Genomic DNA, 25,922 nt, shown 5'->3' with positions numbered 1-25,922 from the left:
GTTCTCTTTTCCTGTCTTTCAGTCAGACTTGCATAGTACAGATGTGTAGAAAATCTTGTCAGATTTTGGATAGTGATACCTTTGGAAAACATGAGGCAGCCAAATGGAGCTCCCTCATGTTTTATACATATCGCACATTTTCTAGAATAGCAAAATTGGGTGAAGCAATGGAGGTGAATTCACTGTTTCCATTAGGGATGTGCGTGACTAGTTGACTAGATGACTAATTGTGGCAGTTGTCACTCACTCGTTGGTACCAGATGTATTAATTGTTAAGATTTTAATTGAGGCCCAGTGCCGTAAATGGTTCTCCTAAATGTTACACAGCCATCTGCCACAAGATGGAGCTGTAGCCCTGAATCATTATAGAAAAATCCCATAACTCTGTTAATCTTGGGCTGAAATTTTTATTAGGCCTAATACTGTTAGTTATTTTGAAGTTTTACAACGTATCCTGAAGCACACCTCCCGGGAAAACACCTTAATTTCCTTTTGTGGATTTCCAGCTGCTTCCGATAAGTTTATACACAGAAGCGAAAAAAACAGAGTGTTTGCACCTGTAAAAAACAAAACAAAACAAAAAAACACTGACCGCAGCAAAGAGCAGGACCCAGGAGGGGAAAAAAGTCCCAGCATTCAACGCACCTGCACAGGTATAAATGCCGGCAACATCGGCCACTTACATAGGTTACGTCGTACCTCTACAACGACCCAGTGCTGAAGTCTAAATCAGGCGCAAACTGGAGAGGGAGGTCTTGGCTTCAGTGCTCGGGCAGCGGCCCCACAACCTGGTCCCGGATAAGCCGAAGAAAATGGCTGGATGGCTGGATGTTTGTATTGTATTGTTATCATTTTAGATTTTAACTTTTATTGCCCTGTAGTTGGTATTGGTGTGCCTGTCAGCAGTTAGCATCATGTCAGTGTATGGAGTTCATCCCTTAGGAGGAAGTCTTTTCCAACGACCACAGAAAATAACTAACAGTGACTTTTGACATGTATGTGTGGGATGCAGAGCCACACAAACAACACGTTGCATATATATGCCCCAATGTTGGCGTTATGGACAGGCCTTAGGGGTCCAGACTCGCCCAGTGAAGTCACTGGTTCCCCCCCAAGCTGAATTCTGCTGATACACCTAAACTTTAAGTTACACTAATTCATACAATTTAGTAATGAAATCATAGTTATTGCAGTGAAAGCTTAATTGAATTATTTGGTTCACAGTAGTTTAGTGCTTTTGCAGCATTCGTGGTAACCAGCATGACTGAGGACACTGAGCGAAGGGGTCTATGCAGGGCAGACTTATCTCTCATGTCTCTCTGAAACTAAAAAGAGGTCATTCATTAGGTTGTGCAGCTAGTTTTAAAGCATGACCCTACTGAAAATTGCAAAACAAATGGAATGGAAATGTGTTGAGGATATTGTGCGCTTACAGTCAACTGTTCTAGTGTGTGGTGAGGTCACTGATCCACAAATAAGAGAAAATATCTCTTATTTGTCTTCTGCTGTGCCTCTGCAATCTAAGACAGATATTTTTTACACTTTTATAACTGTGGCTACATTTCTCTCAGTGTACTATGTGTATATGGTTGTAAATATGCATAACTTTTTTTTTTTTCGAATAGCAAAGTGACTTGAGCCAAATGCCCTCCTGTCAAAGCTGGTTGCCCATCCAGTTGATATGGTCTGCTGCTGACCCTGATATGCACACTTGCAGGTTTAAATATTATGTAGGTTAATATTTCTTTTTTTGCTATGCCATAAAAAAAGCTGAGGTCTCACTGCAGCATAGAGAAAGTTATTCTCTTCTGATGTAAAGTTACGTCATCTGTTGCCTCTCAAAAGGAAAATTTGGATTTGTCTCCTAAAATAAGCGATGTTCCCAAATGGGAAACACAGTTTACAAATTGATTCCTTCCTAGCATAAACAGAATTCACTATGGATTACCACTGGGGCTGAAACTGACACTCAGGCATATTTTGTGAGATACTGAGCACTGAATGCCAGCTTGTTTTGCTGGAAATGGGTATATTGGGGTATTTGAATTAAAATTTTACAGCTGGAAATGGGAATGGGAATGGTACTCAGGCAGTGAGTCATGGTAGCCAGGTAGTGGGTGATTTGTTCAGAGTTATATTAGTGTATAGGAGAGGAGACGATTTGAACACTTATTTTTAGACTATAAGAAAGATGTGGTTAATTCTTAAGATTGTCAGCTTGAAGATTTTATTTTCAAGTGCCTCAAGCACTTTAGTCACAGCTCACCCTTTCATTGCAAACACAAGCTCATATCATTCATCTTTTTCTGCATTATCAGCTATTGTTCAGCAGTTGTTTATCAGGTACTGCTCTGAGGAAGATGGAAGGAAATGCCTTTTTCAAACCTGTTTCTTCTTCATTGATCTTTTGAAATTGGTCTTATAGCATTTGTGGAGAATTGTTTTCTTTCTGAGAGACAATTTCACAGAGCATCAGTGTACAGCACAAGCTAGTTTTCTCAACAGAGAATCTAGACATGCTTTTTTTTTTCTTAACATAAAAAGTGAGGACAACAGGCACTGCCGTCAAAATATTTAAAAGGTAAACATTAGTATGCATAATATTGGAGTGAAAGAAGATTGATGATGCTAAAAGATTGTAGAACTACTTGAAATTTTTGATCTGCCATTTTGATAAACATGCAGTAGCAAGTGGAAAGCGTGAGGAAAATGATGTGATTTTTAGACCATTTCTAGCCCAAAACACCTTGTTCTCATTACCTGAGTCATAACACAAATCAGTCCTTCATAACCACATCTGTCTGTTGCCATAGAAATGCGAGAGTCCCCTGTGTGTTATTGGCACATGTGTCGCTAAAGGTGTTTGTGTTCAGCCTTTGTAGCACATGACGCCTCTTTAAGGCATCAGTCCCACAAACCTAGAGACTGGCCAGCGAGTGCCTGGAAACCTCTGGCTGCTAGGGAAAAATGTGTATCCTCAATTGGTTGGCAAGGGGTTGCTGAAGATTGCTAGATCTCACTGAGTAAAATCCGTCACAAAAAGGGTGCCTCCTCTCCCTGTGATTACTTCGGTCGTGAGCAGATTGCCACGGTCGCCTGTCGTTTGTATGAAAGGAACTTGTCCATAAACATGTGCTAACTAGCCACTGAGCAGCAGTGGAAGTTCGATGCAAACTGGAAACAGAGACTGTTAACCTCCAAAGTAAAAGTTGTGCCTCACTGCTGAAACCAACATGTTTCGTTACTGCTTGGTGGTTAGTTGGTGAGTGTTTGCAGACAAGTTGGCATCTTACATGCAGTCTGCTAGTAACCAAAGCAATTGCAAGGAAGTTTTCAGTGCAGAACTGCATACCTCTTTACGACTTACTTCACGTAGCAGCAACAAGCAACCTCCTGCAACCACTCACCAAACAGTCAATGTTTTTCCCTACTGACTGGTGGTTACCATGTGGGGACTGACAGGTCTTTAGGCCTGCGTGTCTGGGGCTTAGCCATCAGTTTAAAGTGACTGCCAGCCACCACTCACAACCAGTCAGGCAATACTCATTTTGCCCTAGAGACCAGTGATTGCCAGTCACCAACTGGTTTCTAGACCTCTATGACTGGGGCGTAAGGCAGGATCAGTCCTGGGTTGAGATTTATATCCACATATTAATATCAAACGTGTTGATTTGCAGTATAAAACTGGTCCTGCAGATGTGACTGAAGCCAGTAAAGAAAGTTTTTCTTGAATTCATACTAAGACCGATGCAGGATCCTTCACCTGTGTTTAGATGTTTTTAGACTGTCACACAAACTTGGTGTACAAACTACACTCAGGAAGACCAGGGACCTTTTTGCTGTGAGGAGTGAAAGGTAGGAGAGAGAGAGAATAGTTCATACTGGCATCAAATTTAGCACTGTCTTTATGTATTGTAATAATTAAAATTAGCTTTATTTATTTATTTTTTTAAATAAAGAAACATAAATTTTCAATGTGCTTGTTTCCTGACTGACCAGTAGTCGGTAGGATAGACAGACTTTCCGGTCAAAGTCCTCATTTCCCATTATAGTTAATGGCTGGCGTTAATCTCCCTCCCTGATAAAAATAGAGCCTAACTGGGTAGGTGCTTGATGTATTAATATGCCTGCTCTTAATTTTGCTAGAATATAAATAATTTTAATTGAGTAGTTCTATTAGAAATTGTGTTTTTATTACAGTAAAATCTTAATGAAGCAAAACTGTGCTTAGAAATGGTTTAGGAGTAATGCTGACCTGTAGCATCTGTGCTGTGACGTCACTTTTTACACAGATTTTGAAGGTTTGATGCAGTTGTCAGGTATGCTCAAGTCCTATAAAGAACCAAGATTAAAAACAAATGCATTCCCACAGACTGACATTTCCCACTTCTCCAGTCATGGCTCCACTCTAGTTGTGCTCATCTGTTAAGTAGCTGCTCCATTATTGCAAGTAGCCTCTGCTGTGGCGTTATTGCATAGTGCTTGACTGGGTCATCATTAGTGCTAAAAGTAGGGATCCAGAGATGAAAAGGCGAGCTGTGATTCTTAATGACGCCTGGCACGCTAGAAATTTAAATTCAGGAACAAACTGCAGTTTAAAATTGAAATGTAAAACTCATTGCACAAATTTGTTAAAAAAAAAAATGGTGTTATAAATAAAAATGAAGACATTCATGCCAAAAAATAAATAAATAAAAAAATAAAAAATAAAATATATATCCTGGATCATAACTGTGTGATAACATAATTTACACAGCCATTACTACACAAAGTGTTTAATTTCCTGCTTCATAGTTCACAAAAGCAGTCTGTCTCTTGATGTGGCTTCATGTTGTCACGCTTCGTACAGATGATTTACTTAATGGAGCTGTATTGCTGTAATTTAAGCTTCTCACCTGCTGTTCTTAACTATCAAGAAAGACATAATTTCTGCTCCTACTTCAGTTAAACTAAACTTCATTTGCATTAAGACGTATGTTGTGTTGTGACATCATGAATCCCTCTGCTCTGTGCATGTCAGCGCTTCACGCCCTCAGTTTTGGAGACATCAGTATAAAACTTTTCAACTAAAAAAACATTTCAAGTACATGCTTTGTCTCCCTCTGCTGGAACATTTGTAGCACTTAAAGTCTGTCTGAGTGGGGATCTGCCCGCGCATGGGACACTGTGCGTTGGCAGTGGCTTCGTCATGGAGCCTTTAAGGGCCATACCACACCTACTGACATAACTGTCACTTTCCCTGTAGGTGAAAGTCACACTGATTATTTCACACTATTAGTTTAGATACTTACTAAGTTTAGTATAAAGTCTCAAAATCTAAACCACTGCGTGTTTGCCCGAGGCTTAGAGATGTGATCTAATTTCAGTTGGTGATCTGTGCTTCCCCTTCTGGATGTTCAACTCATTTGGTTTGCGTCTTCTTGCTGTCTGCTAAATCCAAATTACCATAAGTTTGGGGTACTCATACTATGTCATAGCCAAACTGCTTCAAGCCACTGTCATATGCAGCACCTAATTAGTTCACCATTCAACTCTTTATACATTTTAAGCTTATCTGCCAAATGTCAGTGTGCAGATTGTAGTGACAGCTAATGCTGGACTTCTTATTTTAAGATGGCAAATAATGAAAAGGTGAGGCTGTTCAGCATGTGCTGCTGAAGTAAAATGATGTTATGTTGAGTAAGTACATTCAGTTATTTCAGGGGTGGGCAACTCCAGGCCTCGAGGGCCGGTGTCCTGCAGGTTTTAGATGTGTTCCTGATCCAACGCACCTGAATCAAATGGCTGAATTACCTCCTCAGTATGCAGTCAAGTTCTCCAGAGTCCTGCTAATGACTTCTATATGTGATCAGGTGTACTGGATCAGGAACACATCTAAAACCTGCAGGAGTTGCCCACCCCTGAGTTATTTGGTGTCTATCAGTTTTACCTAAAATGACCACTAGAGGGTAGCAACTTATGCTATTTCACCCCTAAGTCTGTAATACAAACTTATGTGAGACTTGGTAAGACACACACCAACCAATGAAAAGCATCTTTACAGCATCCACAACAATTTGGTATAGCAGTTTTATCTGTGTGACTCATAAATGACTCAAGTGGGTAAGTCATTCAAAACCACTGACTCCATCAATGCAGTTCTTTCATCAAAAGGAAACCTGTAAAAAAAAACAAAAACAAAAACAAAAAACACTTAAAAGCAGTTTCAGATTCCACCCACTCAGTGTCTATAATAGAGCTTGTTATGGTTGTGCTTTCTACATGTTATATTGTGACTGTGTGGCTGTGTTTTAAGAAATGAAACCTGTTTGCCCGTTTTCTTACAAAGACTGTAGGTAAACATCTTATTTTGGGCATATTCTCTCTCTCTCTCTCTCTCTCTGTGGATTTGCTCTTTTTTGATCCCTGTATGTGCTGACTTCACCAATTCTTCCTTCAATTGAAGTACCTGTCACAGCTTATTTTAATGCAGATTGCGTCAATCACTGCTATACACTGCTGCACTGATGCATGCCAATGTAAGGTGTTCTTAGAAAAAATATATACTGCATATCCATTAGCACAAGATGTGTTTAAGAGCCCGAGTACTCAGTTACAAATGCACAAACAGTGATGATGTAAATCATGCAGTGTAATGGTTCATGTAACATGGGTTTACAGCAATGAGAAGAGCAGGTGAATTAGTACTGTCAGAAACCATTAATGTTTTTAAGCACTCAGCAGCCACTAAACCCACAGCATAATGCTTAATCATTTTTTGCTGTGTTTTCCAATACATGCTTTTGCAAAAATATCGGAAATGTGAGTCATTTCAAGACTTGTATTTCACCACTACTCCTGTGATGCATATCTAAGAGTTCAACAGTACCACAAAACTCACATTTTGTGAAGGCTAACACAGGTGGAAGTTGATGTTACACATATAGTTTTGGTAGCATTTCCTGTAAAGTTTAGTTTGTGTGTATGAGCTTCAGCTGAGTCTGGTAGAAGCTGCCAGACTCACAAATCTGTTGATGATGTTTTTAAACTATTTGGCAATTTAACCGGTCTTTGCTTCACTGATGTTGTCAAGTATCCCTCATGCAGCAGGTATGCTATATAAGTATATATAAGTGTATTATTAAATTTGGGTGATAAGTGTACATGTATAAACAAGAAAACAGTACACAGGTGAGACATCAGAAGCTGTGTAATTTCTTAACTATTCAGACATAAACAAGATTTTTATACTTTAGTGGTACTTCCAGCAGAAGTAGTGATTCATTGAGTCAGTCCAGTCCTTGGCTCATGTGGGGTGTTGTTGCAGGTTACGGGTGTATGCTGGTAGTGAACGTGTGGGGCAGCAGGCCAGTCTTGGCAGCATGGTGAAGGCCCAGAAGTCAGCTGGGAGGAAGAGCTCTAGCTGTCCCCGCAGACAGGTACTGGACAAAAGAAAATCTAACACTGCCTGTCTGGTTGTAAAAACACACTTCATTTATGTGAGACCCAAATCAAACCTAACCTATTATTTAAATAACTCCTGTCACATATTTATTTTTTTTTTTACTGTGTAATTTTTTTTACTCACTGGATGCAAGTTAGAAAACCTGAATTCTGTTTGTAAATATATTTCTCTTTAAGTACTTCCTTTCATGTCCTGGCCCTCTGTCTTGCATGTTTGTGTGTTTTGTTGCACCTGTATTGTGCTTGCAGTCATTGCGCAGCCTTCGCATGGGGCATAAAGATTGTGCAGAAACACCATGTAATACAATCAAAGTCATTTTGTTGCGATAAAAGGAAAACACCTCAGTGATTGTGTTACAGTAGAAGCTCATTTACAGTCTAGACATGAATATTTGGACAGTCAGTATGACAGTAAAGCAGAGATCCTCTGCTTTAATTTGAGTAGATTTTTTTTTATCAATGTGCAGGATATTTTAGGAGGTGTAGGCCTTTACAGGTAGTGCCAACATTTAGGGGTTTAAAAGTAAATGCAGATGCAAACAAATCATGCCATATATTCTAGAAAACACTTTGCAGTCAGTCTCAACATTCGTTCTGTCTAAGCAAGTAAGTCTGGTAGGTCTGCCCTTTCAGCAAGTGAAATGCAGCTCAGTCAGGCTGAGATTATGTAATTTATTCCATGTAAGGACTTTCAACTTTGTCACCCTGAAAAGCTCTTTGGGTGCTTTGCCCACATGTTAAGGATCCTGCTGATTGATAGGTTGTCTGTGTTTCAGTACATTTGCCTGAATCTGAGTGCAGTATTTATCCTTTTGTATCTGTCAGTAGTTTAATTATCAATACATTTTAGCATACCAGCTCCACGGACAGAAATTCATTACACCACCATGTTTTACAAACGAGGTGGTATATTCAGGGGTCATAAACTATTTCTTATTTTTTATTTCAGCCTGTTTCTCTGTTGTATGTTTTATCAAGCATCTTCTTTACTTTTTCACTCTTGTTCATTCTCTTATTAACAAACAGCCTCACTGCACAGCTGCGCACAAAACATTTAGTTGTCATCTGTCCACTTCAGTTTGATCACTGTATTAAAGGGGCTGTATCCTACACACAGGCCTTTCAGCACTAATGTAAACCCTGTCAATGTGGAGTTTTCATTATTCTGTTTTGATTCAGCGTGCTGACACAGAGCCCAAGCAGTAACAAAAAAGTGTAAATGCCCATATACTTAAAATACAAATCAAATGATATATTGCTGTCAGTATCAATATGACAATTGTTCTTGTCAAATAATTATCAGACTGATTTATCCATGCACTTTGATACAGAGTTTACCTGTCCATTTTATTCTTTATTACACCTAATAGTTTTTTTAAGAAGTGAGTGGAATTTCATGGCCAGTCTGCCTCCTCTAATCAGTCTTCTTTCATGTGCTTTTTGCTCACCAATTTCCAATTTCCAATGAATCATGAATAGTTGACTGATTGACTGGCAGATGAATTGAAATGCTAACTGGCTCACTGGCACTCCCTGATGTTTCTTTTTGCTTTTGCTCATGATGGTGATGTTTTTTCTCACTTTTTCTTAGAGTAAAAAGTTGCACTTTTTTTTCCCCTCCTTCATCTTTGCACTTAAAAAAACTGTCTGAATTTCCTGGCTTCATTAGGTTATGTGTGTATTGCACAGATGGCATATTGTTTGGCTGTTTTGCAGCTACAGTATTTGTTTATGCCACAGTATGGCAGTGTGTGTCTTTGTGCATTAGATGGACACAGTGTCCAAGTGGCCCACTTGTCCTATGGTGATGTGCTGTAATGTGCTTAATCTGGAGTCATTTATCCCTCTTCAAGGGCAGCGGGGACACAAGGAGCTAGCGAGACAGGCACAGACAGAGAGAGAATGAGGATAAATTGGTGGGTGGCAGAGGAGCTAAGATTGGGGACTTGGATAGAAAGGAGGTCTGGTAAAGAGACATAACCACACACATACACACACAGACACACATGCTGTGCATGCACACTGAGGAGCTAATGCGGAGGTAGCTGTGTGTGTGTGTGTGAGACAAGGTTAATGTCCCTCTACAAAATTTCTGGATGCTCAGGAGACTTGTTCATATCCACACACCCAGCTGTTGTGGTCCTTCATTCTGAAAAACAATTGGCATTTATTCAGGACAGCAACAGCTACAAATTATATTTGCAGGTTCTAATTTACTTGTCTGTGAACAAGTTTCAGATTGTGTGCATGTGTTTTATGTATGAGATTTGAGTCTTCAGGAGGTAACATTTGTCATTTCCAACTTCATTTTTATTTGTTCTTGTACTGTATTGGAATAGCTTTGTATAATACACTGTTCAAAATAATCCTTATTTACTATGTACCGGCCCTTGGTGCAGCCTTTTTATTCATCCACTGCCTAAAACAAGCCATTTTAGCTCCTCCTCCTCCTCCTCCTCCTCCTCTCTAAGGCCATCCTCTCTTTGAGCCACCTTTCTTCTGATTGGCTTCCCCTTGCAAACAGAACATTTGAACAGAGGTGCGTTCCTGAGATGCACCTGTTGAGGATATCCACCATCACACAGAGCCAGTAGTGGGAAAAAAAATGTTTAAAGCCTGGGCTTTTGGCTCATAAGGATAACTTCCACATATGCTTACACCATTATTTACTTTGGCCAGTAAATTAATGAATTAAATTCATATGAGTATCCACAACTCTAACAAAAATGTATGACACAGAAAAGGTGAAGTACAATGGCTCCCCTTTTAGTGTGTTAATGACTTTCTTTCTGAAGGCCACTATCCAAAGCAGATAAGAGATTTGTTTCCCTCTAGTGGCTATATATATATATATATATATATATATATATATCTCACAGCAGTTCTTGTTGCTACTACTACCAACAGGAACATGGAAATTATTAGACTGTAAGAAAGACATAGTGGCTTTAATTATAATTGTAGTCCATTTTGTTTATTTGTGGCTCATGTTGTCATCTCTGGTTTTGGTCTCACAGAGTGGTGTTCAGCCAGAGATGGAGGGAGGCCAACTCCATTCGGACACCCAACATCAACAGGTGCAACCCAAACGAGGAGATCAGTGCTCTGATCAAATCCATCTTCAGACCTCTGCTTCAGCTGAGGCGCTGCTGGTGAAATATGACCCGACGGAAACTCCAGTGGATGTTCAGGAAAGGGACAACTCTGCTGCACAGCACCAGGGAAAGCCTTTGTGGAAGCCCATTCCCCCTCTACTGCCTGAGCCTCATAGGAGCACAACCGCTGAGACCAGGGACCAGAGCTGCCAGACTGATGAGCAGCTTCAGCAGACCAGTGCCTGCAAACATAGTCAGAACGCAGGTGGGTACGGCTGTTATGCGCAGACTGAGCCATGGCTGTTGGCCTTACGCTTTTGAGTTGTCCATCTATCTCATTCTCATGAACTCATCTTTTGAAATGTGTGAGGAAAATTAATGCAGGTGATTGCTTGGATTCAATATAAACCGATAAACTAAAAGAAGAACAGATGAGCTTATTGTTACCACATTTCACATTTGGTCTGTTACATTAATCTTTGGTGCTCTCCTTGAGTCTGGGCAGCCTGTAAACTGCAGCATGTCTGGCTGGCGTACAGCCACATGGTGGGAATTTTAGTCTTCACTCTGCACTGCTTGCTGCTTTGATTCATTCACCTACAGGCTAAAACTGTCTGTCAGCCTCCTGTCAGGGTGCTGGAGTAAGGCTGTACTCCAAAGTCAAATCGAATGGTTTGTTTAGACACAGAAAATGGGAACTGCCTTTGGCTTTGAGCACCACTGTGGGTGACACTGGTTAGCTGAAGCTGTCAAACGTTTATGAAAGTTTTATTTGGAAATTGATTTATTACACTAGTTTTTTTGGGTATTGCTTCTCCATTTGCAGTGGAACTTGGAATTCATGCTGCTGGTGTGGATGGCATTAAATGAATAGACCTAACAAATACTGTTGGAAATTCAGAGAAATGGACATGGTCCTAGTTTAAGAATAAGACTAAATCATTTATTGATTAGCTAAAAAATAACCCTAGTTCTCCAGTTAGGACACAAGGACTTGGAGAGGTTTTCATGGCCAGATTGTGCAGTTGTCACATCTGTCCTGCTTATATGGTGCACTTACTTCTAATTAGTGTATTTCATGACCCCCCAAACCAAGCTAAGACTTTGGATAGAGTTCTAATTTGTACTACAAGACTATGAAATCTACCTTTTTATAATATGTTTCTGTTTGAATTCTGAAATATTTGATTCATTCTTATCTTTCGGTTTGGTAGCCCAAGTTCCTCTTCCTTTTATTCACAGCAGCTTTCCCAAAAACAACAACATGTATTTATAAGATAAGATAAACTTTAATGATCCCACCTCGGGGAAATTTGCACATTATAGCAGCTCAAGTACAGATAAGGATGAAATAGAATAAAATAGATGTGAGGCCTACATTATAGGCCTCACATATTTATACTCTCATACAGTTAAACTCTAATATTTGTGGTAACATAAGAAGCTTTAGTTGATCTGACTCTCCTACAGAGGGGAGTGCGGAGGTTGGGGTCATCCCTGACCCCCCCCCCCCCACCCCCCCCCCCCCCCCCCCCCACCCTCAGGATTATAGCAACTTGCCCAGGGGAGGTGTTGGGAGATGGTAATGAGGAAAACTCGTTCTGCATAATCTCCATCTCTTTCAAAGCCTCTCACATGGTTATCATTCACCTTCCTGTTTCTCAGTCTTTCTGTCTCCTTCTCTGTGGGTGTTTTCACACCTGCATTGTTAGTCTGTCAGACCAGAACAACCGCCCTAAGACCCTTTGGAGGGAGGAAGTGGTTTCAATCCAGTTTGCAACAAACAGCAGTTTGTTTATGGTTAGAATGTGATCAACATCCAGGTGTACACTGCAAGTTTGAGCTAAAAGTCTTCCCGTAGTCAGGTATTGTTTGCATTCTAGGATGCAGCAGTTTATCGTAGACATGCAGAGTAAACAAATTGTAAAATATTGCCCATTTAGATATGAATGTTGGGAGAAAATTCTTAGTGTTATCCAGAACACAGCACCTTCTTCCTGTATTTACTTTTCTTTGCTCCTTCCCCGGAAACATCTGGCCAATAAGCGGAGTGAATGTTCTTACTTGATTTGTTGTGGGCTTTTCTGTGTGAAAAGAAACCAAAAGCTACAAGTTTACAAACTCATCAACTGAGTAAACAAACCATAGGTATGAAAGCTCCTCAGATACACCACTTTCACACTTGAGACGTGCATGCAAAACAGGTCTGCTTCTCAGACCGAAACACAAGGACTAATTAGATGAAAGTAAGATAGACTGTTAGTGCAGGTTTAACAGTCAGCACACGTTTCACTTCACACTGTGTAATATCAGTCTGTGTTCATTGTGTGTATTAGGGGTGTTGTGATAGCCTTGTATTTATGATAACTATGCTATTTAAAAATGAAATAATTATACCACTAATGCACATATTACAGTGTCATATATAATTGTGTAATTGTTCTCTTTCTTGTGCTTTTTTAAAGTTATACTGACAGACTTTTTATTTTTAATTTAACTTGATAAAAAAGACAACACAGTAAACAAAATTAATTTAAATTTCATCAAAATCTCCATACATATCGCAGTAATGTTGTTGCTGTGATGCATTTTAGTGACAGTAATCATGATTTGAAAATCTGATATTGCAGCTGCCCTAGTGGGCATTAATACACATTGTATATAAGGCCAGTGTAAAAGCTTTGAACATAAAATATCTCAGCTTCTCACCTTTTAATATTCCACATAGTGACGCTCTAAAAGACAAAATAGACTCTTTCCAAGAATTAACACAATGTCAGTCAAAAGATGCTGCTACACAAACGGTAGTTTGTGTGCTGTAATCTATGTGCATGTTTCAGAGCCAGACAAACAGTGGACATTTGTCACAGCTGGAAACATTGATAGTGTTTTATTTGGAGCTTTGTGGTAGCCATTGCTTTTACAAACTGCCTTTTTGTCACAGTAAAAATAATACTGTCAATGGCATCTTATTTTTTGAGGTGATAACAGGGTCCGAGGTGATGCATTTGAGGGTAAACAGCCCTGTGGTTTTTGCATGCTCATCTCCACTGAAAGTCAAGATGGCAATGATTAAAAAAAAATTTGATGATGAAATTAAAAAAACAAACTAAAAAAGCATACTCACATTCTACCTTTTTATTATAGAAGAGGTAGAACGAGGGCACTTTACTTACCCATAATTCATTTCAGTAAACCACTGTGGGTCTTCAGGCACAGTCAGCTTCTATCAGTAATGCAGGAACCACAGCACTACTCATGCTATGTTATATTTAATGTTTAATATATAGGAAAACTAAATTTGTTTGACTCTAAGACCAATAAGTTAGAACTTCTTTCCTTCTTTGAATGTGTGCTGATTGTGTTTATTGTGTTGTGGCACAAGAGGTTGTGAGTACCTCACCTCCTGAACTAATGCCACGGCTCTAACACATGAAAATGTGCATAAACATGCTTATTTATTCCTGATGTTGTCCCAGTTACAGATTTTCAGCAGATTAGATATGCGACCTGCTCATTTACAGACAGCTGACAACAGCCAGCTAAACAATAACAGCTGTATACCAGCTAACATTTGGCTCTAGTGTCTTAAAAATCCCACTTTCTCTTTGTCATACAGTTTGATTGCATTCTCAAATCGTATGAGAGTTTATCCGCCAAGTGTCCGAGTTGTTACCAACATTAGATCCACTTGGAAGAAAGTTTTAGCAACACCGGCTAACAGCGGCCAAAACAGCGTTTAAGGTGACTTTGGGAGTAAAAACTTAAAATATTTGAAATGAAACACATCAGTTTTTTTATTCCTGATTTATTGCTAAGTGTTGATATTATTAATATATGTCTAAATATAGTGTAACAAAAAATGTTTTATACACAAACAGCAGTAGAAACACACTGGCCGGCCACAGCTGCTACATGGAAATGCTGGGTGGCTGCTATGGGCTACAGAAGGTTAAAAAGAATTAACGTATTTTTTTAAAATAAATGAACTAACTATTTGAAAATCATTAAAAAAGCTACAAAAAAGGTTCCTACATTTTTATGTATTTTGTCCAATCAGTAACACAAAACTCATAAGTATTTGGTTTATTATTAAGACCTAATAAATAACACAAATTTGTTCTTTTGTGCAGGCAGAAATTGTACTGACAAAGTAATGTTTTAGGAAAGAAAAATGTCTGATTTATACATTTTGTTTAAATATAGACATTTGCTCTTATTGACTTACATGCAATCAAGAGATGAGTAAAATACAATTGTCTCACTGTATTATTGTAACTGTTGAATGAATGATTACATGCAATAAAGGGAGGCTAGTGCAAAAGCCGGTCAGTAATCCAGACAAAACATCGAATCCTTCTCATGATCAGGAGTGATGTTTTCTGGCTAAGTCAACATCCTCCAGTGATTGAGGTCAAGCATAAGTAAAAAATGTTCTCCAGTGCACATCAGTAAATTTTGCTGTGCTCCTCTTTTGGCAGATAATATAGCACTGCGCTAGACCCAAGTCGGAGTACCCAGTCCTTTGCTGGCTCTGACCCCTGTTGGACTCAGCACAAAAATTTGTCAGCAGCATACCTCTGCCCTCCTGCTGCATGTTTTTCATCACTCCCACTTGAGCTGTAGTCCTCTGAGCAATCCCCACAGAGAGATTTCATTTGTACCGGGTGTTTTTCATTTACGCCTGTGTTCTGTGTTTCCTTTCTGTTATAATGCTGATCCTAGAAGGCAAAGATAGAAAGCATGCTCTCTCATTGTGTGTGTGTGTGTGTGTGTGTGTGTGTGCGTGTGTGTGTGTGTGTGTGTGTGTGTGTGTGTGTGTGTGTGTGTGTGTGTGTGTGTGTGTGTGTGTGTGTGTGTGTGTGCGTGCGTCTGTTCGTGTGTGTTAGAAGGTAATGATTTCAGAGTGAATCACCATCCTGAACAGACTTCATTGTCTGACTCTGATTGTATTTGCCCTTTAAGCACTGGCATTGGCAATATACTTTGTTCCCTCCAGCTCCCCAGAATTTTTAGGTGATGCTTTATTTCTCAGTGGCTTTCATACTCTTTTGTAATTACACGCTCACTTTAATAAAATGCACTCTCTCGTGCTCTGTCTCTCTCTCTCTCTCTCTCTCTTCAGGTCTCTGTGTGGAGCCGGGTGATCCTCCTCTGCTCCAGCAGCCTTTGCAGACCTCCAAGTCTGGGATTCAGCAGATAATTGAATGCTTCCGCTCTGGTTTGTTTTTTCTTGCTGTCCTTCATTCCGTTCTTATTTATGAATTACTGTCATTGCGTCCTTCTCTCTTTTGAATATGTGTTGACAGTTTTCACAGTGGAGTACCGCAAGAAATAATCCCGGTGACACAGCAGTAGGATTTCCGTCTTTTATACCACCAGTTTTATTTTCTTTGTTTTTGCATTGATTGCTAATTTGTTCAATTATTCATTAATTGTTTAGTCTGTAAAATGTCAGCAAATCGTTACAGTGTGAAGCTGTGAACTGGATGAGCAGTTAAGAAAATGGATCCATCTTTTCCATCCATGATTTTCCTTCCACTTCCCTGAAGTCAGTTGTGGTGGCAGCAGGCTGGGCAGGGTATTCCCAAAGTCATAATTATGCTCTGTTGCGGACACGGACATGAACAGCTGTAGACACCATGAACAGTGCGCGTGAAGTCTGCCTGAAAGGCACATGTGTAGTTTTAATGTAAAGTCTCCACATCTGATGTCAGTGAGCATGTATGTATGTAGCTGGACTTCCTTTGCCCAGCAGTGTTTTCCACTTCCTCCCGGGTCTTCCTGAGGCTATATAACTATATAACCTGTCCACAGTTTTCTTGGTCTGTCTCTTCTTCCCAACGGGGCATCCTTGAAGGCTCATGGCTATAGGTGAAGGCTGAGACACAGGTTGACTATTTAATTGAAAGCACCCTAAGCCTTTCTTCATCACAACAAAATACAGTACGTCACAATAGTCATCAATATTCAAAATACTGCAGGTTATGTTTCTGATGAAATAGTGACTTTTGTGCTTGAACTCAGTCACGTGTTTAGCCTAATCTCCTGCTCTGCACATTATATTGTAGGTTCAGTGTTGTTATTCCTTGCTGTTGTAATCCATGCCACTACACATATAGTTCTGAGCCAGTAGCAAAATGACAAGAGATAAAATTAAGTGACAGGTTTGTGTGTGTGTATGTGGTTATATCTGAGAGTCATCTTAACGTGTAGCTGTATAGATACACGTGTAAAATGTCCAGCAGAGCCCAGCAAATGAGTCACATACCTAATAATACACTGAACACTTGTATACAGACAAATGAAAAGAATATGAAACACCTGAGTGTTGAATAAGTTATTGAAAAAGTAAAAGTAATGATGGCCGTGATGCATATGTAGCCTTAACGTAAAGACAATCATTATCAGAAATCCTTTAAAAGAGCAAAGCACTGATTCCAGCGATTAGGATATCTGTCGGGCTTACCACTACAGGCCTTTCGTGCATACTGGAACTTACTGTTCATCTGTGATTAATCCTAATTTTATAAGCATTTTCTTATATTAAGATAAAGTGTTTCAGAATCTTTTAACAACTGTGACATTAAAAAATATGAATGAATGAAGATTTTTTTAAATTGTTCAATAACATTGTGATGGTGGGGAAAAAAAGAAATACTGTATCTGTGCCTTTAACTGCTCGTATTTCTGTTGCAGGCACCAGCCAGCTGAAACACATGCTGCTAAGGGAGGTGGACACCATCTTTGAGTGTAAACTGTGCCGCAGTCTGTTCAGAGGCCTGCCCAACCTCATCACACATAAAGAGTACTACTGCCTATCGCAGCTGCCTGAGTCTGATGGTCAGTGACAAAAGGCATAAGCATGCAGACACACATTCATAAACATGTCTGGAATCCACATTTATAATCCAAAATCTGCAGAGAAAGCATAGAAAATCCAAATGTCTGAAAACTCAATAATGAAATCAGTAGGCACAACAAGAGTTGGGGACAGACCCTGTGTGAAGACCGAGGGCATTCACATTAACTTGTTGACACCCCCAGACAAACTGTAAGTCCCTGAATAAGGCAGGGATCAAACTTCACTTCAGCGTGGGACCCATAAATCCCTGAGATTACCCCCACACAAATGCCCTCAGCAAAAAAACAAACCCTGATTTCTTTATCGTCTCCTTTGGCTTCTTCAGATTTGACTTTCTCTCACTCCCAAGGTTCCTTTAGTCTCTTTCATGCCACCTGTCTCATATTCATTATTGTCTGTCTTTGTACACACAAACCCACATCCAGTTGCACATCTATCCATCAGTCTCTTCCCTCACTCAAAATGCAGATTCTTGTCTCGTACCACCAAGGAGAGTGACTTTGATCTCGCAGCATTTGTTTTATCTACTTCTCATTAGCCACAGTATGTGTCCACATCTCTTTTCTTTACAAGACGGAGGAGGCGCCAAGAAAGGATGAAGCCTAAGAAAGTCTTCAAGTAATTTCTCCATTACGATCTCTTCTCATCTGTCTCAGCATAAACAATGTTATATTTTTCTCAGTTTATTTGCTTTGTAAAAAATATACATCTTTTAATTGGATCTCATCTTCATCTGCTTTTTAATCTGCACACCAGTAAGTACAGCTGTGTGTGTTTGTTTTTGACTCAATCAGGAGTCTATCAAGTGAAGTTTATTGTCCATTAAATTAGAAGATGACTTGTTGTCAGCCCGTCCATTTACAAATATGCAATAAGGCTGAAAAGGCGTTTCTCTTAGTTCCATTATGCAACCTATAACTGTGCAAGACAACCCTGAAGTGCAGACACAGACTTTACAGTAACTGTACTAGTAACTGTTAGACAGTAGCTATTAAGTGACTATAACTATACCAGAGTATAACATACATGGTTATGACGTGAGAGTGGAAAGTGCCTTCTGCCAGTTTAAGGTGGCATGTAAACATGTCAGAATGTGAATATATTGAAGTACTTTAGTCTGTACAGCATAGACATACTAGACTGTAAAACATGACTGTGTGAGGGTATCCTGTGTTCAGTCTCCTGGTACAGGGAGGGGGCCCCGAAGTTGTTGAAGCCTTACTGCCTGGGAGAAGAAGTTATACTGTTATACCTACTGTTAAAAAGGGCTTTATTATTATTAAAGAAACATTAATCAAGTCAAGAGTTTGCATTTACTCAAACTAAAATGCTCTGTGTGGATAAGAATATGTGCCAAACTAATACCGCACAGAGAGAATGTTTTGTAGGTCTGCGCCCTCCTGTATTCAGTACATAACCAGAATCACACCAACCACACCACTACTCCTACCATATTAAATGTTATTCCACTCTCCCTTTTTTTTCAGTAACAAAGAAAATTAAAGAGAAAAGGTGGCTGGCCCCTGTGAGATTATTTTGTCTGTTTAGATTTGGACACTTTTATCTGATGCCTTGGTGCAGTTTGCCACAGGTCAGAGATATTAAACGAGTACAATGATGGCTTTTGTTTCTCTTTTTAATAGTATAATGTTGCAGCCCATTATGCCAAATTGCAGTCTTTCAGGTGAAGGCATCACAGCTCAGTGAGGATAATTTTCATCTAATTAAAATCTTTTCAATTTGGGTTACCTTGTCTTCATTATCTTTTTTTCAATATCTATTCAAATATCCATTCTAAATGGTGCTGTGAGTAAAACATGGCTCTGTAGTAACCTCATGTGGAAGCTGTGAACATAGCTGGTATTAGCATTTTATTTATTATTAACAAGACAAATATAGCCTTGCTAATAGCCTTCAGGTCATAAAAACTTAGTCCAGATTCAAAGCATTTCACTGAGGCATCCACTGAGTGTGTTGCATTCATTCATTTATTTGTGTGTTTTTCATTTGTGTATTATACTGACAAACAGCTTTGCAAGATCAGAAATGGGTTTTTTGAGGTTAAATGTCTAACCAATTTTCTCTGTTAGGCCTGACACCAGGCATTCTTGCATTCTTCTTGGAAAAGATTGCTCAGACTCTTTGGCCATCTCGATTGTAGATTATCCATTCAACTATTCACTGATACAGCCATCAAGGTGGTTACTGAACAGGGTTTATCTGCTCTCGGGATATACATGTATTACAGTGTTATTGCTGTCTTTGTCAAGAAGTGGTTCTTTTGTAAGGAGTGCTTGTTGTGTCACAGTGCAGCACTAACTGAACTATGTTTCTAAATGAAGTTTCTTAGGTTGCCTGATAAGTTGCTTCTTTTGGGGTCAAGGGAGGCACACATCCTCTGCAGCCATTCAAATAATATGAATCAATAGCACTGATCAGAAAGGATTGTAATATAGTAATTTATATTTATTTATAATGAAAATAATCAAAAACAAATGAATTATTGTTTGTTTCTTGGGCTTTTTCTATCATAGGTTCACCAGGTGACGACAGGCAGAGTGTAGCTATGAAGGATTTATTGGACGCCATCTATCCAAGAGCTGATCGGCCAGATTATGTAGTCCGACTGGAGCCCATTCAGACCACCACCAAGGCGGTGTTCCAGTACCTCACCACAGAGGAGGAGCTGGCTAGATTTCCATCACACACACCCAGGTCAGTACTATGCTGATAAAGTAAAAGTACCATAATGTCTAAATTCAGGTCTTTTTTCTTTGTTTCTGATATTTGATGTCTTTTTATTTCTTGCAGCGCCAGAGAGAGTCCAGTAAATTGGGAAGGAGAAACAATGGAAGGTGTGGAGAGCAACCAGGCAAACCAGACGGGTGTATCAGAAAGCCACAGCAGCCCAAGACACAACCAGGGACAGAGGAGATGGGAGCCTGAAGAGGAGGCTAAAGAGGAGCAGCCACAGCCTGAGGATGAGGGGTCCAACAGTGGGGTAGGTGCCCCAGAGCACGAGTGACAAAAGCATCATCTTGTTTGTGATGTTGAGTAAATCAGACTTGTTTCTCTCAATCTCGTTCAGGTTGAGGATGTGACAATCTCCTGTTGTCTTTGCGGTCAAGACTTCAACTCGCGCCGCAGCATCAGACGTCACTGCCGCAAAATGCATCAGACAAAACTCGAAGAACTCAGAAAGTTTACGGAGACACGCACCGTACCTACGAGCCTGCTATCTATGGTGAAAGGTAAAATCCATACGTCACGTTAAAATTACTATCTTACCCCCTTTACAGCTGGCTGCAGAGATAATACATGGGATTGGATCATATTTGTCTTGGATAATCTGTCCAGTATTTCTAAACTTTACTGACTTGTGTTTGACATTGTGGAGCCAATTCTTACAAGTTGTTAATTTACTGTGGGTTTACCTGTTATTCTTTAAAAATAATAATCATTAGCTGTATTTTTGATGTTGAATGCCATTTTTGCTTTCTCACATGAATAATTACTTGAATTGATAACCCTTTTTCATGACACCAAAGGTCGGCCGAGGACTCTCAGCACACCTACTGGAAAATCGTGCCCAGTGTGCCTCAAAACCTTCGCTACCAAAGCTAACGTGCGACGCCACTATGACGAGGTGCATCGTGGCCTGCGAAGGGACACCATCACACCCAGCATCGCCTCGCGCCCTGGCCAGCCCTTCTCACTGGAAGTCACACCTCCCAGGAAGAGCAACAATGCCTCTCCAACACGCAGCCACAGCTCCAAGTCCACCCCTGTGAACTCGAAAACACCATCTTCAAACCAAAACCAAACCAAACCTCAGAGTCAGCTCCCAGCCTCCCCGCAGGCAAACTCGGCATCATGCCGCTGCACACTCTGCAAGAGGAACTACAGCTCTCAGGTAGGGTTTGTTGATAAGTTAGTATTTTGTTATCATGTAATTTGCTCCTTCAGAAAGACGAACATCAGTTGATATTTGAATTTTAATGGTGTGTTTCAGCTCATGCTGAAGAGGCACATGCGTATAGTCCACAAGATATACAGCATGAAAAGTAACAGGTCTACTACTACAGCAACGTCCACTACTGCAGCAGCCACGTCTAACAGCAGCAGCACTAATGTGGCTCCCAGCAACAGTGTCAGGGTGAAGGAGGAAGCCGTGGAGCCCTCAGATGAAGAAGATGATGAGGACATTGACAGCAGTCCAGCTCCTTCTCCTAGTGATAGCACCGGCACAGGTAAAGGAGTTTCTGTGGCACACAGTACCATGAAGGTTAAGGAGGAAGAGGCCCCGTCAAGCCCCAAAATGACGCCATTATCATCATCATCGTCGTCGTCCTCTCGTGGGACAAACATATGTGGTGGCATGGCGGCCAAAATGACCAAACTGTCAGTGGGCTTTGACTTTAAGCAGCTCTTCTGCAAGCTGTGCAAACGACAGTTCAGCTCACGTCAGAACTTAACAAAACACATCGAGCTGCACACAGACGGCAACGACATCTTCATTAAGTTTTACCGCTGCCCTCTCTGTCGCTACGAGTCACGTCGCAAGCGCGATGTCCTGCGTCACGTGACTGTAGTTCACAAGAAGTCATCTGCATACCTCGCCAAGATCATGCCCAAGCTGGAGAGCAGGGCAGTGAAGAGGCTAGCAGAGGTAGTCCTTAACAGTTCAAGCAAGAGGACAGGCAGCAACGGCAAAGAGGAAGTGAACGGACGTCATGCTTCGTCATCTTCCTCACCTTCACCTCCTGTCACCCGCAAGCAAGAGTGCTCCACAACTGGCCCAACTGCCTCTTCATCTTCCTCTGCCCCACCTCCAGCCCCTGTCACTCGGAAACAACAGGACCTCTCATCAACAGTCTTCACCCCATCCCCTCCCGTCACTCGTAAGCAAGAGAGACAGCAGACCCATCAGCACCGCCCCATCAGCCCCCCGCTGACCCGCCGCAGCGAAAAACACACACACCAGCGCAACTCCTCCTCCTCCACCACCACCTCACCCAGCAGCCAAACCCCACACACCCGGCGACATGACACCCAATCAGAGAGCAGCACAGGGACATCGTCCACTGAAGTCAGGGTGACCAAGAATTTCTCCCTTCATGCCTGTGACCAGTGTGGACGAGCTTTTGCTAAAAAGGTATGATTAACATGAATAAAAGAAACACTTCTCCCTGTGAGAATACGAGGCAGAAAGAACCTTTATTTATAGCAGTGAAAGTCTGACTGAGGTTAAAAATTAAAACAGTTTTACAAGAGCGTGCCCTGGCCAAGACAGGGAGTAGCCCAGTTTTGCATTCAATTGAGTCACTTTGGACTCTAGAGTTTTCTGGCATAAATGCAAATTGATTAATCAGTAAAGTCATCGCTAGATTAATCCTTCATCCGTATGTTATTTTTCTGCAGCCAGAACATTAAGATACATTTGGCTCATAATAACTTTATAAAATGAAAATACCTCACTAGCATGCATCTGCATAACATTCGGATATTTACTTTTTCTCAGTTGTACCTGGAGTCACATAAGCGAAGCCATCGTAATGCCTCGACAGCAGCAGGCAGCAGGAGGAAAGGAGTCAGCACCCGCTCCAAGTCCCTCGTCTGGTGAAAAACACAGTGTAAGAACACAGAGTTTCCCTGGAGTAAAGTGACTCCGCTGCTTCATCGCTGTCTCATCCTCATCCTGTCTTTTTTTGTCTCCCTGTCTCTTTCTTGATGTGTATGCCGAAACCACAAAGACAAGCTGCTGCATGGTGAACTTGTACCTGAGCAAATCTGCAAATGTCTGTTTGTGTTTCCTTTGTGGGAAGAAATGTCTGGGTTTATTTGTTTGTCTTGAAGTCCACTCCCTTGGCAGAGATGTGAAATCCCAATCACTCTCCTCCTCCTTCTCCTCCTCTAATTAACTGCTTGGCACGTTTTACCAGCCATTTCCTACATTCTCACTCTCACTTATTTCTCTGTGTATCACTCTGCTCATTAGAAGTCTTTTTCTTACCTTCTGTTTCTCCCTTGATTCTTCGCCCAACTCAATCTGATCATTTCTTTCCTCACTTTTATATCTCTCTCCTCACAGACCCCCCGGGAATAAAGGAGGAGTGAGCCACTAACGATGACAAACTGGAAAAATAATACGCAGATGGAGTAAGCACAGGAAAACGAGGATGGAAATGTGATAGATAGAGCCCGACAGAGGAGTGAAGTACAAACGATTTTCTTTTCCACATTTGCTTAAGAACCAAATATATTGTTGGAATCTGACATTCTTGTACAGTTTCATGATGAAGCCAGCCAGCCTGCTGGATGGTGGCGCTGCTATCCCCACAGAGACTCACTACTGCTGCATAATATCTTTATTTACCTACTGTAAGATGTGAATATGGATCCATATGCAGATGACTAGTTTGTACTGCTTTGCTCCTGGTAAACGGCCTTTAGCAAAAGGATGAAGTTAGTTTATGGAAGGGGTGTGTGTGTGTGTGTGTGTGTGTGTGTGTGTGTGTGTGTGTGTGTGTGTGTGTGTGTGTGTGTGTGTGTGAGAGAGAGAGATAAAAAGGGAGGGAAATCAGAACTGGACTGTGGTCTCCACAGAAAACAGACTGCAACATAACGCTAAATTAACCCTACACAAAATGAATCTGGATCCTTGCAGCAGCATTTCATTAATTTATGACTTATGTGTGTGTCATGGGTGTGATATAGGCCTAATATATTCAGCTGGTTCATCTGCTTTTCCCCTCACTTGATTCCTATGTTGATTGGACCACTGTTGTGCCCTGCTGTCTTTCTAGAGAGAAACTGTAGCCAAAGTGTTTGATGCTTGCCTTAGAGTTGAATAGTCTTTATTTTCCCTTGTAAATATTCCCTGTTGATAGTGAAATTCAAACAGGTCAGATTTAATCAGCTCTAAAGCGACCAACAAGTTCAGAAGGTCATGAATTACAGGGTACAGTCAAATAGAAGGAAATGTTAGTGTGGAGTTTAAAGTTTTCTTTAATGAAAACAAAAAAATGTGTGCGTGCTGCTTCTAATATCACTTCTGTCAGTTTCATGTAGTAATCGCTGTTTTTCTGCCTTATCTGCCTGGATTGATTGCATGCTTGTAAAGGGTGTTTCCTTTACCTTGACGGCACCCTGAAACCATCGAGTCATGCTTCCAGCGGACTTGCCTGTGTGGATTTCGAGACCTGAAAGAAATCTTTGGCTCAATAGAAAACAATCAAACTTCAAATTATAAATGTCTGAAGCAACATGTGATAGAGCAGGGGAAACATTCTGACTATCAAACTGACACCCTACGTGCTAAATCACTTGCATAAATGTAGGAGGTGCATATTTACAGTGAGAAGGAGCTGGACAGCACATTATGTGGAGTAATGTGTGCCTGAATGTTTGCAGGACGTGACAGGTCACCAACAGCCATACTGCCTTAGATCTTAAACTGTTAACCGGAAGACATTATTTTCTGACCGCCGTCAACTTGCCGATTCTTCCTTTAGTTGTTGTATTTTTCCGTCACAGGTCCTGGTAGATGTGTCTCACCCTCAGTGCCTAAAGCAGCAGGCAATTAACACGAGTTGGCTAATTTTGATCAGAACAGAGAAAATAAGAGAGCCACATATCCGGAAAGCAAAACTATTAACTTCTCCTTACTTAAGAATTATTAATATGAAATGCTTTGTTACATCCACATGCATTAAACATGCAGGGGCATGAATTTTTCTTTCCCTCTGTACCTATAAGGTATATTTTTACTAAATGCTGTATCAGTTCAATTCATATGCTTTCATGTACTCAAGGTTTTTTTTTTGGGTTTTTTTTTGGGGGGGGGGGGGGGGGGGGGGGGGGTACTTGTTTGCTAACAGCTCCTGATGGTAGTCTTTGAGATGCTGGCACATAAGAGTTATAAGGAAAGGACTGAGGAAGACCAAAAGCAGATATGTCTTACTGTTCAAACAGAAAGCCATGAAATGGAACAAAACCTGAAAAAAAGAGGAAAGACCAAACTTTATTTTTATAACGGAAAATGCTAGTGCAACGAGGTCTTGACATGTGTATATTGATTCATCCTGCACGGATGGTATAAATAATAGTTCTAATAGTCAAAATAGTTACTCACTTGTGTTGGTTGGCCGTATGCTTTGAACATTTCTGACTAGTTACAACTCTGTAATTGAGCTCGCATTGTTCCACCATTAGTTCTTTTTTGTATCTTATTTTGAAGGAGGACATGTTTTTGTTGAAATGTGTCCAGTGGGGAGCAGGAATGAAATCTCCAGAGACTTAGATTTTTTTTTTTTTTTAAACATTTTGACATTTCTTTAATCATAAGTTGTAACGTTATTAAGCTCACCTTCTAGAGAACTTGACAAGAGTTAGAAAAGCCTTTCAGTATCAAGAATGTTGAAACCAACCACTTAAATAAAAATATACTGCTTTAAACCTTCAGTGTGTTGTTGTGTAGCTTTGTGTCTTTTTTCCCTCTATAATGTGAGTCACCTACT

At 40.5% G+C, this 25,922-nt stretch overlaps 1 protein-coding gene across 3 annotated transcripts in view; it reads left to right on the top strand.

The window, feature by feature from the left end:
• The window catches only part of znf800b (zinc finger protein 800b), a 31,940-nt gene extending 6,716 nt beyond the window's left edge, over positions 1–25,224 (top strand). For 2 of the 3 annotated variants that reach the window (XM_030719696.1, XM_030719697.1), the window contains exons 2-12: positions 7,307–7,418; positions 10,461–10,803; positions 15,664–15,759; positions 17,238–17,381; positions 19,938–20,118; positions 20,215–20,404; positions 20,492–20,654; positions 20,952–21,316; positions 21,416–22,558; positions 22,925–23,036; positions 23,495–25,224. In XM_030719696.1, coding sequence (XP_030575556.1) covers positions 7,362–7,418; positions 10,461–10,803; positions 15,664–15,759; positions 17,238–17,381; positions 19,938–20,118; positions 20,215–20,404; positions 20,492–20,654; positions 20,952–21,316; positions 21,416–22,558; positions 22,925–23,026 — 2,784 coding nt within the window. In that variant the 5' untranslated portion in view covers positions 7,307–7,361 and the 3' untranslated portion in view covers positions 23,027–23,036; positions 23,495–25,224. The remainder of the gene's footprint in view (positions 1–7,306; positions 7,419–10,460; positions 10,804–15,663; positions 15,760–17,237; positions 17,382–19,937; positions 20,119–20,214; positions 20,405–20,491; positions 20,655–20,951; positions 21,317–21,415; positions 22,559–22,924; positions 23,037–23,494) is intronic. The other variant, XM_030719698.1, reaches the window with a different exon arrangement.
• Positions 25,225–25,922: the final 698 nt, after the last annotated feature.

Source organism: Archocentrus centrarchus, chromosome 23, assembly GCF_007364275.1.
Source record: "Archocentrus centrarchus isolate MPI-CPG fArcCen1 chromosome 23, fArcCen1, whole genome shotgun sequence".
NCBI classification, from domain to species: domain Eukaryota; kingdom Metazoa; phylum Chordata; class Actinopteri; order Cichliformes; family Cichlidae; genus Archocentrus; species Archocentrus centrarchus.
The sequence above is the reverse complement of the archived record's forward strand: the minus strand, read 5'-3'. Positions and strand labels throughout refer to the sequence as shown.